Source organism: Canis lupus, chromosome 10 (genome assembly GCF_048164855.1).
Source record: "Canis lupus baileyi chromosome 10, mCanLup2.hap1, whole genome shotgun sequence".
NCBI lineage: Eukaryota > Metazoa > Chordata > Mammalia > Carnivora > Canidae > Canis > Canis lupus.
Window position 1 is genome coordinate 40083737 of NC_132847.1, and position 13346 is coordinate 40097082.

Below are 13346 nucleotides of genomic sequence, written 5' to 3' on the forward strand. Positions count from 1 at the left end.
AAAAAAAAAAAAATCCAATTTTTAAAATGAGAAGAAGCTCTGAAAATATCTTTTTCCCAAGAAGATATACAGATGGCCAACAGGTACATGAAAATGTATCTTGGTACATAATCTCAAATCATCAGCAAAACCACAATGAGATATTACTTCACACCTGTTAAAATGGCTATTATCAAAAAGACAACAATTATTGGCAAGGATATGGAGAAAAGAAAACCCTTGTACACCATTGGTGAAAATAGAAATTGGTGCAGCCACTATGGAAAACAGTAGGGATGTTCCTCAAAAAATGGAAAATAGAACCACCATATGAACCAACAATTCCACTTCTGGGTAGAATTTCTCCAAAGAAAGTGGAAACACAAACTCAAAAAGACATATATACTCCTATATTCTTTGCATTATTTACAATAAACAAGAAATGTAAAAAATCAAAATGTCCAACAATGGATGGATGTAGTATGGTATATAGATAATATATAGATTATATATATAGATTTCATGTGATATGTATGTAGAATCTAATACACACAGACACACACACAATGCACAGAATAGATTGGTAGTAGTTGCCAGAGGCAGGCAATTAGAAGATGAGAGAAATGGGTAAAGGGGGTCAAAAAGAAAAAAATAAAAGCTTTTTTAAAGATTTCTGCTTATAATTTTGAAGGTTAACAGCCCCCCTGCAGACCCTTGGAGTCCAAAGATCCCCAAGAGCTTTTTCTCCAAAGTGACCTCTAAGGCATGTCTGTTCCCTTACTCTACCCAAATAGCAAATGTTGGTTAAGGGCCTGCTGCCTTTGTGCTTTACGGACATGTTGTTGGTATGGGATTTCCCATGACAGTTTGGCTCTGGCAACTCTGGAAGAAGCTGAACAATCTCTGAGCACCTAGCAGGAGAATATGAACAGGGACTAAACTATACATACCTCAGTCTACTTCTGTTCAGCTGTGTCGGGTTTAACCTGGAAAAAAACGAAGCCAAAGAAAGGAAAGAAATGATGGACTTGTTAATTTGCCTGAATTTAGCAAGAAAACAAACCAAATTGCCCTGTAGACTGAAGGAGCACCTAGAGTTCTTCTGCTCTAAAGCTTACCACGGGGATCCCTGGGTGGCGCAGCGGTTTGGCACCTGCCTTTGGCCCAGGGCGGGATCCTGGAGACCCGGGATCGAATCCCATGTCGGGCTCCCGGTGCATGGAGCCTGCTTCTCCCTCTGCCTGTGTCTCTGCCTCTCTCTCTCTCTCTCTCTCTCTGTGACTATCATAAAATAAATAAATAAAAATTTAAAAAAAAATAAATAAAGCTTACCACGCCACATTCTTGTGCATTATGCCAAGAAACCTTTGATATGGTTCATCTGGGGAGGGAGTGGACCTTCTCTGACTGGCTCTTTACTACCATTAGCCATTTGCTAGCAGAATGCTTCTAGAAAAGCTAACCATTCCGCCATGGCACAGAGAACAGAGAAATGTGCCAATGAATGTCCTTCAGTTAACACAAAGAGGGGTGAGAAGAATGATCTGAAGGCCTCAAAATGCTCAGAAGGACTCTGCATCCCATGCAGCCTGAGCATTGCAGCCACACACAACCCCCTCCAACTTGGCTAACATTACCCATGTCGCCTTTATCTGCCCCCCAGTGCAATGGGCCTTGCATCGGGCCTCACCTAGCCGTGCAACACAGACAAGTGTTTTGCCAGACGCGGGATGGCATCACCTTACCATCAGAGCAGTGCAGCGCTCTTCCGAGGTAAGAGAAAGCTATGGACTTCCTTTCCCAAGCCCCTGGGTCAGTGGCATGGAAAGATAGCATGAGTGGATGTTTCTCCTCCAACATCCCAAGGTCCTTGTGGTCAGATACCCTTCCCTTTCCCCTCCTTCTCCCAGGCCACTGTTCTCCCTAGAGATAGATGCTTTGTGGTGGCCTTGCACTTAGTGAATGGGGCAGGCTGACCTCTCCTCTTTCGGAGATAAAGAGTTCAGACGGTGCTGTGCCTCCGAGGGTGGCCTGATACCACGGGAGATTGGCACGAGCCCCAAGGTGGGCAGGAAGTGAGGTCCACGTGGTGGACATCACACCTTAAGGGCTCCAGCAGCCCCTCACACTTGTTGGCCTTCTACAAAAGTTATGCTGAAGTGAAGGCCCTGATCCCTGGGTCTAAACCTATCATTCCGGGGCACCCAGGTGGCTCAGTGGTTGAGCATCTGCCTTTGGCTCGGGTCATGATCCTGGGGTCCTGGGATCGGAGACCCACATTAGGCTCCCTGCAGGGGAGCCTGCTTCTCCCTCTGCCTATGTCTCTGCCTCTCTCTGTGTCTCGATGAATAATTAAATAAAATCTTTCTTAAAAATTTTAAAAATAAAAAATAAAATACACTGAGCAGGCCCAGGCTAGATGGCTGTCCCCATTCCCTGTCATACTTGTCTGTAGAGGTTCCCCTGGGGTGCAGGCCTACCATCCCCACCCAAGGCCCCAGCCTCTGCCAGCCTCCGTCCTGGAGAGAGTTCATTCTCGGATCATGCAGTGATACAGACTTTGTGGAGAGGAGCACACAGAGGCCCAGTTAGAGCAAGCGGCCTTCTGAGATCTCAGAACAGAGATCAGAAGCCACCTCTGGGAGCACCAGCAGTTCTTGAGGAGCTGCCCGGCCTTGGGTTTGCAACACTGTTTTCCCATCTGTTCCCCGATCCCATGCCCACAGGGGCAGACCCTAACCCTGCCACCCTCCTCCTGCAGGCCCGTGAGCACTCAGAACTGCTGGTCAGAAGCCTGCAGCGTACACTGGAGGGTCAGCCTGTGGAGCCTGTGCACGGCGACATGTGGCAACTACGGCTTCCAGGCCCGGCGCGTGGAGTGTGTGCACGCCCACACCAACAAGGCGGTGCCCGAGCACCTGTGCTCCTGGGGGCCCCGGCCCGCCAACTGGCAGCGCTGCAACATCACCCCATGCGAAAACAGTATGTTCCGACCCCAGGGAGCTTTCTGCCAGGTCCCCGCAGGGCATCAGGTGCAGAAGGCCATGCCTCGGGTCGACCCTGTACCTAGGGCACTAGATCGGGTTTCCCTAGGATTGTGAGCCAGGGCCAGGGTTGGGTATTTTCAGAAGGGTGCATGCAGGTAAGCCAAGACGTGTACAAGGACGTGTGTCCAGGCCACAAAAGAGGGCTGAGTGTGCCCCAAGGCACCGAGCAAAGCCAGGTGCTACTGGCCAAGTCCTAAATGAAATCAGCCTCGGGCTCACCCGCCGTACTTGGCTGGTACCCGGGAGAGGACCACCAGTGCCTCCTGGGGCCCAGGCCACGAGACAAAGTGCTGTCCGCACAATAGGAGCACGCAGAGTGCCTCCTGCCCCGCCGGCCCTGCAGCCGCGTGGCTCCGCTTCTCACGGAACAAGGACCTCCGCGCCTCCTCCTTCCCGCCGCACGGGCACCCACCGGGACCGTGCAGGAGCCCGTGCCCTCCAGATCTGACACTCATGCCCTCTCTCCTCCCTCAGTCGGGATCCTCCTCCGCCCCACACAGGCATTTATATCCCAGTTGGGTATTTTTCCTTCCTCTGGACCCAAAACAAATTGGAGGGGAGACAAAGGCAGGAAAGGGAAGGAGAGAAAGTATAGGCAAAGAGTAAGAAATGTTAAGATGTTGCAATGCAGCTATCCGCTAACCGGGGCCTCTCCGAGCATGGGATTGCCCAAGATGCCCTGGGGGCACCTTGTCCCTTTGCTTATACACTGGGGAGAGGTGATCTTTGTTCTCTGGGTGGTGCCCACCCACCTTTGTGTCAGGAGCCCACCACCATCCATCCTAACAGTCCATCAAAATATCCCCGACTCACGATGTTAATCGCAGATGCGCACCGCCCGACTCAGCACCAGCATCTAAGCACCGTCTGGCCCGTGGCCCTCTGAAGCAGCATGCCCAGGCTCCGGTGCAGCCTGCTGGGGCGGGGGGGACTGGCGCAGGTGCCCGCGAGTGCCAAGCTTCCCGGGCACAGGCGGCGGGCACTGCGTGGCATGAGGCCGTCACCCCGGCCGCGCTTGCACGCCTCATGCCGGTGGAACAGAATTCAGTCCTCCGGGGCGGGGCGAGGAGCGGCCCCAAGGCGTCAGGGATAAAGGCGGCCCCGAGGAGAGGGGGATGAGCAGCACCCCCAAGGCAGCGGGGCGGGGGCCGGGGGCAGCCCGGGAGGCACGTGGCGGAGTTCCCGAGAGCAAGAGCAGGCCCAGTGCTAGATGGCAGCGGCCCCTCCGGCGCGGGAGCCCCCCCAAGGCCCCGGCTCACCCCTTCCTGTGTCCGTTTCCCAGTGGAGTGCAGAGACACCACCAGGTACTGCGAGAAGGTGAAGCAGCTGAAGCTCTGCCAACTGAGCCAGTTCAAATCTCGCTGCTGTGGGACCTGTGGCAAAGCGTGAAGACGCGCCGGGGAAGAGCTCCACGCTGGCCACGCAGAGGACTCCCGCCACCACCTCGGACAGAACTTAAGCTTTCTTCGTTTATTTATTTATTTCCCTCCCCGCCCCCCCCCCACACCCGTCCACCCTCTCCCCCCGCCCCCAGACGTGAGGACCTCGTCCTCTCTCCCAGTTAGCTGGAGGACAGAAGGTCGGGGAAAGACCAGGAAAGAGGCCGAAAGGAGCTTGCAGAGCGGACGCCGTCCCAAACCCAGGTCCCAGACAGACCGAGGAAGAGGGAAGCCAGCTCCTGGGGACAACGGGGAGTCAGAGGCCGGAGCAGGCGGAGAGGGCAGGGGGGCCGCCGCGTTCGCAAGGCACCACTGATACAGACTGGGGACAGCCAACCGTGTCTTTGCCGGCAGCACACGGTTGACAGAGGAGCGTGCTTCCAATTCGGTCGTCCTGTGCCTCGGCCTTGGGACGAGCGGGCAGGGAGGGGGGGACGCCACAGCGAGGCAGTGCCCAGGCCAGGACTCCGCTCTTCTGGTGGGGGAGCAATGGGAACTCAAAGCATGGACACCAGCAGTCAGGAGGAGACAACCAGGTGGGCCGCAAGCACCCTGCTTCAGAAAGCCAGCTGCGGGTGGGGAAGGGGACAGAAGCAAAAAGAACCCTGTGCACGCTCCGCAGTGGGCAAGTACAGGTAGATGAAGAGGAGGGAGCAGGCAGGAGGCTCAGGGAAGGGGCACTCGGAACTGCGCCGCACCATCACCGAGGGCACAGGCCCTGGGGGCCCATGCTACGTGGGAGAAGACAAACCCTCCTTGGGGTGCAGGGGAGTCCCCATTCCCCATGCCGTCTCAGTCAACTCTCTGCCTGTACACCCATAGCAAAGCTAGCAAGACATCACGGTCTAGTTATGCAGTCAGGCCACCCTGGCGTCTCTCCCTAAATCAAGAGTTCCACTCCTCCCCCTGCCCCAACTCAGAATTAATAACCACTGATGTGGGCCAGGGGGATTTGGGGCTTGAATAGGCTGGGTTTTCAGCCTGTATGGCCTATGCTACTCCACTCAAGGGCCAGGGATTCGGGTCAATTTGCCAGAGTATCCATCAGGTCTTAGTAGCCACTTCCAAGGACACGGGGTGGGATGGCCGGCTTGTGTGGGCCTTTCTAGGAGCACAGTGAGAGCTGCCCTCCTATTTACACAGCAGCTCGGGGCAGGGTGATGGGGTGTGGTGGCAAAGCCATAGGATAACTAAAGCTTGCAAAAGGGTCCCCAAAGGCTTTTCAACCTGTTTCCCCCACATAATGAAATACTATGAACATTCTAAGAATTAATATCCACCAGTTTTGGTAATTCAGTGAGCAAGGCAGCACACACTCTTCTAGAAATGCCCATCAGCTAGAGTAAAACAGCTGTAGCCAAGTATAGTGGCAAAGCTGAATTTCTGGAACTATTTGGCAAATTGCTCTTTCAACAGAGGGGCTTCGGGTGAGTGGTTTTGGCCACCTCCCCCTGAGTGAACACCACTCAATAGCCAGGGCAACATAGTCACCATCACTCACCCCTTGGATAAATTGTGCCCCCCATACCAACTCGCAAAATGCCACTCACCCCGGGGCTGCCACTGATACCCGGGCTGTGTTTTCCAGCCCACCTGGAAGTCAGAGAGAGGGGGAAAGACAGTATTAAGCTGTGTCCTCCCCAGGCGAGCTATGGACAATTAAGGTTGGGACTCTTTCTTCCTCACCACAATGGGCTCAAGAAATCATGTTCCTAAAAATCGGTGTCATTTTATTTAAAATAAAAGAGAATGTTTTCTATGTCTGTATATCTTTTGTGAATATTTATTAGGATTTCTTGTATAAAAAAGTGCAATATTAATAATTGTACATTGTCATCCAGAAAACAGAATATTTGGGGGACTTTTTATTAACTTCCTGCGGTTATGTTCCTGTAAACTCAGTGGTAATTATTGTATTGTTCCTATTTTTAACAGAACCTGATGTTTAATTCCAGATCCATTCACTGTGTACAGAATAGGTTGTAAAGCTAACGTGGGAGGACAGGGCAGTAAGAGGAGATTCACTTGTGACACAATAGTTATGCATGGGATGAAGACGACAGATTCCATCCTACTAACTGATGTGGTTATTTTTCTAGTTCAATAGCCATGGAAAACCAGTGGCCAATATTTACGTTTCCTAAATAGCAGGTGTCCTCCAGCGCTGCCTCGTGGGGGGCTGCAGAGGTTGGAGTGGGTGTCAGAGCGAGCCTGGAGGACCTAGGTTTGGGGTGGGAAGTAGCGCGCTCCTTGCATGAGGTGAATGTACATTTACTGTTTGTTCTGTGAATCGTGACTCAGCGGCAGCACAAGATTATTAGAGCGGCTGAACAATGTGGCAGGAGGCACTTCCTCCTCTAAAAACACAAAACTGTATTTATATTTTTTGTACAGATAATACAGCTTATTTATTTAAATCTTGTCGTCCGCGTCTCTGTTAAGCCCGGCCTTCCTGTCTTGTTCTGCGCAGGGGGTGAAGATGGTTCCAAGCCACCTGCGTGTGCTCGGCTGACACAGAAGAATTGCAGTTTTCAGCTCTGCCTGGGAAGCTGAGGGGCCCTGTGCTCTATAAGGAAACCCAAAGGTGCTACATTTGTGGATGTGCACATATGTGGGCTGAGTATGGCCCTTGACCGTCATCTCATTTACGGCCGTGCACAGTAGGAAGATGGGAGCCACGGTACCTTCAAAAAGAATAGGCATCTCTGGGGGCAGGTGGCTCCAGGCCGGGTTCCCTGGTGACAGTACAAAGCAGCTGTGTGCTGCAATTCGGGGTGGACACCATTAGTAGGAGCTGACATTTATAGCTCATTACTACATTTCATCCTCACATGAGCCCCAGGATTATTGCCATTTGGATATGGATAGACAGAGGCCCAGAGAAGCCCAGCACCAGCCAGCCAGTGAAGAGGGATCAAACTCCTAGAAGCCTGGCTTTTTAGCCAGAGCCTTTTTCTTACCCACTATGCTGTTCCCAGCTCTTCTGTATAAGAGCCAACCACGCACGGCTATCTTCATGTGCACCATTCTTTCCTACTGCTTGGAGGCTTTGTAGTTGTCACTTTCTCATCCCCTAAAATCAATTTTCATGGCATTGTAGGGCCCCAAGATCCCTATTTTTAAAGCATTTTAATAGAAACAAAGCTACGGTACAGAAAAAAGCACCATCTGGCCTGTGGCCCTTTGAGTAGTATTGTAGAGTTCTTCATCATCTGGCTCCAGTGGAAGGGCAGTGGGTCCCCAGGCCCAGAGGATGTCCACACAAGGACCTTTGTGGGAGGCATTTCAGAGGACCCCCAGCCCCAAAGCCCAACTCCAGCCAGTTTTCTAGCAAATCATCACAGTCTGTTAAGCAGTATAAAAATAAACCAGAAAACTCTTCCTGAAATTCCAATTATTTTAAGGAGTTTAAGGTTTTGCTTTAAAGAAAAAGCCAATACTAGAACTATAAATACTCACATACCAACAACCAAATAATATCCTACAGAGACCCCAGGGGAGGAAGGGGTGGGGGGGAGGAGATGAGTCAGAGATGCCAGAGCAAAAACCCAGGAAGTTTCAAATGGTGGGAAGGGCTCAAATAGAACATATGGAAATTTTTCCAGCCAAAATCAGAGAGCTCAGCAAGGGAGAAAAAGAGAGATTCCTAGAAGGATGCCACCAACCACAGTGTAAAAGTTTGGAATCTCAATCACAGGCCAGGCCTGGGGTTAGAAATCCCCATCCCAGTGGCCCCTTCTTGGCCTCTGAAGTTTCCAGGCCTTTGACAAGATGAGCCTGGGGAATCTGGGGCCCATCTAGACCAGAATGATCAATAATCACCAACACTTATCCATGCCTCAGTTTCCTCACCTTTAAAAAGAGGATACTGGGATGCCTGGATGGCTCAGCAGTTGAGCATCTGCCTTTGGCTCAGGTCCTAATCCCAGGATAGAGCATCGAGTCCCACATCAGGCTACTTGTGGGGAGCCTGCTTCTCCCTCTGCCTGGGTCTCTGCCTCTCTCTGTGTCTCTCATGAATAAATAAAGTAATTAATTAAATTAAATAAATAAATAAATTTAAAAAGAGGATACCTCACAGGATAGGGTTTCTGTAAGAAAACTAGTGGTTAATTTACATTGAGGAAATCTGTGATTGTTGATGTGTCACTAAATGTTAGCCACTATTGTCATCCAAGCTACCTTGAAGACAGGGAGATGAGAGCCAGAGCCGGCAGCATTTGTGCTCTATAATATTTTTTTAAGATGTATTTATTCATGAGAGACAGAGAGAGAGAGAGAGAGAGAGGCAGAAGGAGAAGCAGGCTCCCTAAGGGGAACCCAATGTGGGACTCGATCCCAGGACCCCAGGATCATGACCTGAGCCTAAGGCAGATGCTCAACCACTGAGCCATCCAGGTGGCCTGGCCTCTTTCGTGTTCTCATTGTCAGCTTTGAAAGACTGTGTCTCTATTTCCATTTTTGACTGAGAAGGACATCAGTCATTCCTTCAAAGTCCAATACTACACAATAGCATAAATAAGAGCAGCATTAGTGAACCACCCATGTTAGCAACTCACCAAAATGTTCACATACATTCAGAAATACTTCCCAGGACAGACATCATTTTGTAATCCCAATGTACAGTCTAGTTTTGGTTCAGAATACCCAAATTTACACATAGCTGCCATTTCCTTTGATTTACTAAAAATCACAGAGAGATGTTCATTCAAGAGCAAACATACGTGTAATGTAAAAGCTAAAATTACAGATATTTTACTTACCAAGTGGTAGCCTTCCTCACAAACAACATGCTACTATCCCCTTACCTCCTTCTACCAATAAATTCAAAGAAAATAATCTAATTTACTAACAGTTCTCAGCTAGAATGAGACAAGCTAGAGCTCAATAATCTATTTGTGGGCCTCCCTAAAATAGGCAAATTCAAAAAAAAAAAATAGGCAAATTTATCCACAAAGGATAAGGAGATTGTGGGGTGAAGAGAAGGATGAAGCTCTTGGAAATAATCCAATGAAAACTGACATGTTGGGTGAATTACCCAAGAAAGGATAAATCAGGAAAACAAGGTGAGATCCCCTTGGTTTGGTCTCTCTCTGTCCCTCATTTTGTTCAATGAACAAGCCATGATTTAAGGACTTCAGGATTCAAACTCACAATACACTGAATGTGAATCAAATCAGGGAAGGTTATCTACCCATATCACATACTGCCAAGTAGGAAAATACTGGTATGGACTCAAGCCTTAATCAGTACAGAATTGAATGCTCAATGAATCTACCTATCCTGTAAAACTAAGATGAACCCAAAATTATTGTCTGTCCCCACCTACTTGTGCTGTCCACTTGGAGATGCTTTTACAGGTCAAAGGTATACAAGCCATTCAGAGATTGTTATCTTTGGCTGAAACCTAGCTTCTAATTCATAGCACCCCAAGGTTTTCAACTGTTTGTTGCTACCTCTAATATGGAAGGCAGAGACTTTGCTCGCAAGACCTGGGCTGTCACCTTGCCTGTCAACTAGAGGTTTATAGCTTTACTCAGATGGATTCTGTGAAGCACCTGGTCCCAATCAACCACATGTGTCACGCTTCTGATAACACAATATACAGATGTCACTCACTTCTGTGTTTTCCAAAAGCAAAATCCATCTTCAACCAAAGATTTCCCAGGCTGCTCCTAAAGATGGAGTTTTTATATGTGTAAACAGAAATTAAATGTGCAGTTTTATATGAGTGAAGAGAAAGCAGACGGTGGGGAATGGTTCTCCTGCTGAACATAAATAATGTTTGTTTAAGCAGAATGCTTAGGAGGGCCTGAGAGATTGCATGGTCAGCATCCAGACCAGAAAGCATGCCTGGGAAAACCTGCCTCCTTCTCCAAAATGACATAAACAGCCCTCGTCCGGGTCTTTGTGATGGCCAAGGCTGACCTTGTTACAAATCCCATAAAGGATAGAAGACAAGCTGTGAACAGCTTAGTTACCAGGTGAGCAACTCCAGGAAATATTTAATGGTCAAGGCAAGGAGCATGGTGATGAAATGTGTCACAGGCTTGATTTTCTGCTCTCCAATCCTCCCCATCATTTTTTTAAACAACAATGAAGGCCAGGAAATGACTTAGCTGAGGTCACTTGAAGAATAGTGAGGTTGTTTGGTCGGTCATGCAGGTCGTTCTGTCCTAGAGCTAAAGCTCAGCATGTCACAGTACCAGGGCAAAGAGCAGGTGCCAGGTCGATGGGCCAGCCATTCCTGAGCTGAATTTCTTCACCTCCGAGGCCCTTCCTATCGGAATGGAGATACTCACAGGAACCACCGGAGAGCAAAACCACCATAATTTCAACCCTCCATTCCCTCTGCAATGGGAAGGTCTAGACTCTACACCAGGGTCTTGCTGAGATGGAAAACCACCAAATCCTCATCTGGTCCTGGTGGACCTCATCCTACATCTCACTTCCCACCCCCCACCCTGCCAGTTAAGCCTTTATTTCTTCTCATCTCCTCCCTGATTTCTTCTCCTATCACTTACCTTCCCCTTCCCTCAGTCTGAGAACCTCTTGCTAAGCACCAACTCTGTGCTGGGCCCAGGCTGGGCCCTGGGGACACGGGGCTGAAAGCCAAGTCCTCATTTTCAGGGAGCTCAGAGTCAAGTCAGGAAAGTAGTCATATTCTCACCACAAATGCCAACATGTCCTACTCTAACTATGACATCCCAAGCTTGGGGGAAATCTCCAGCTCAGCACCCAGGGATTGCTCCTTTTATTCCTAATCGTCTCTCACCGGGACTTCGCAAAGGTATCCTGTTGGAATAAACCCACTCCCCACACAGCAGCTAGAACTATCATTATACTGCCTACAAATATACCAGTGTAAGCTGATGCACATGTGAAATTAACTTAAATCTACACCCTAGAGGCAGTTAGCTCACATTTAATTACCCAATCATAAATCCACCCTCCAAAACTGACCACTGCAAGCCTTTCAAATACTGTTATCTAAATCTGCCACAGACGGTTTGTTCATTACAATAAAGTTCATTAATTACACACCAATGAAATGAAAGGTTCTAAAGGGCATGGAAAGGGTACACAGCACCACTGCCCCTGTACCAACAATCTAAGAATCCAGCAAATCCAATAGCCTAGAGCCCAAAGTCTAGAATTGTCTTTGGTTCTGTCCCACCCCCACCCCCAACCCCACCCCCATCATGCTTAGTTTAATTTGACTAGAGAAGTTTTGGGTTGATCTCACCATAGGGACATTTGCCTTGGACTAACTGTCAGAGTGTCTAGGGTTCAACACTAGGACTTATTAATGAGTTCAAAGAGCAGGTTATAAGACTGTGTTGGGCCAGTTTGCTAGCATGTATGCCACAATTTGGGCTGGGATTGTTTTCAGTGAAACATACCACCTTAGGGAATGATGTTGCATAGGTGGAGACACAGAGCTCCAGGCTCTCTGGATAGAGCTACCCATTTTACCAAGATAACCCAGAAATCAGTGATAAGCCAAAGTGGCTTAAATCCATTCACAAAGAGATCATATCAAAAGATGGTTTGGGTTATACCGGTCCTCTGTTTTAAAACCTGCTCCACCGTCCCACTGTTGTCAAGATAAGGAATGGACTCCTTAATATGTCCTGAGGTGCCCTGCAACCTCATCTCTGGTCACTGTCTCTGGGTGACTGGCCTCAGTTCCTTGAAAGCTCCATGATCCATTCCCCTTCCCCTTCTTACCTTCCCAGAAGCCCTGGAATACTAACCACCACACGCACCACCACCTACTCTCCCATTGTGACGTCTTTCTTGGAACCCAGGACAGGCAAATATGGAAGCTATAAATTGCAACCCAATAAATAAATAAATAAATAAATAAATAAATAAAAAGTTTATAACATAATGCTTCCTCCAGATTGCTGCATTTTAGAACTTTTTCCCCTCACTGCCCTGCAGCAAAACTGGAAAGCTGGGCCTCTCAGCCCTTTGACAGCCCACAGAGATGGATACAGTCTGAGACCCAAAGGCAAAGGCAAAAGCAGGGAATCCTGTGTTCACAAAGCTATCTCTCCCTCTCTGGTCCTCTTTTCTTCCCTCGTAGCACATATTCACTTATTGCAAGGCCAGGTTTGGATTTGTGGCAGAAAAATAGAAATACAATTATTTACAACATCCCCTCATCTTTTATTACTAGACTATAATTGACATACAACGTTTATTAGTTTCAAGGGTACAACATAGTGACTCAACAATTCTATATATTAGTGCTCACCATGTTACATGCAGTCACCATCTGTCACTGTACAATGTTATCACAATATTATTGACTATATTACCCAATGCTGTTCTCATCTCTGTAACCTATTTAATTTATAACTGGAAGTTTGTACCTATTAGTCTCCTTTATTCCACTCATCCCCCCAACCACCTACCTCTGGCAACCACTAGTTTTTCCTCTGTATTTAAGGATCTGTTTGTTGGGTTGTTTTTTAGATCCCACATTTGAGTTAAATCATACAGTATTTGTTTTTCTCTGACTGACTTATTTTCTCATAGCATAATACCTTCTAGGTCCATCCAAGTTGTTGCAAATGACAAGATCTCATTCTTTTTTATGGCTGAGTAATATTCACCCATAATGTGTGTGTACACATACAAACACACACACACACACATACACACGTACCCCACATCTTCATCTTTGGACACTTGGGTTGCTTCCATATTTTGACTACTGTAAATAATCCCACAATAGACACAGGGGTGCATATATGGTCAATTAATCTATGTCAAAGGAGACAAGCATATACAATGTGGAAGAGATAGTCTTTTCATAAATGGTGCAGGAATACCTGGATAGCTATACACAAAAGAATAAAACTGAGCCACA

The 13346-nt window shown here is 48.2% G+C and overlaps 1 protein-coding gene and 1 long non-coding RNA gene across 4 annotated transcripts in view; one reads left to right on the forward strand and one right to left on the reverse strand.

The window, feature by feature from the left end:
* LOC140641492 (uncharacterized) overlaps positions 1-3979 on the reverse strand; it is a 38135-nt gene extending 34156 nt beyond the window's left edge. Inside the window, exons 1-2 of the long non-coding RNA XR_012038015.1 lie at positions 1098-3979; positions 930-965 (exon numbers count right to left, since the gene is read on the reverse strand). This is a non-coding gene — a long non-coding RNA (uncharacterized lncRNA). The remainder of the gene's footprint in view (positions 1-929; positions 966-1097) is intronic.
* ADAMTSL1 (ADAMTS like 1) overlaps positions 1-6882 on the forward strand; it is an 872407-nt gene extending 865525 nt beyond the window's left edge. For all 3 annotated transcript variants that reach the window (XM_072841474.1, XM_072841475.1, XM_072841476.1), the window contains 3 exons: positions 1643-1752; positions 2741-2961; positions 4309-6882. In XM_072841474.1, coding sequence (XP_072697575.1) covers positions 1643-1752; positions 2741-2961; positions 4309-4415 — 438 coding nt within the window. In that variant the 3' untranslated portion in view covers positions 4416-6882. The remainder of the gene's footprint in view (positions 1-1642; positions 1753-2740; positions 2962-4308) is intronic.
* Positions 6883-13346: the final 6464 nt, after the last annotated feature.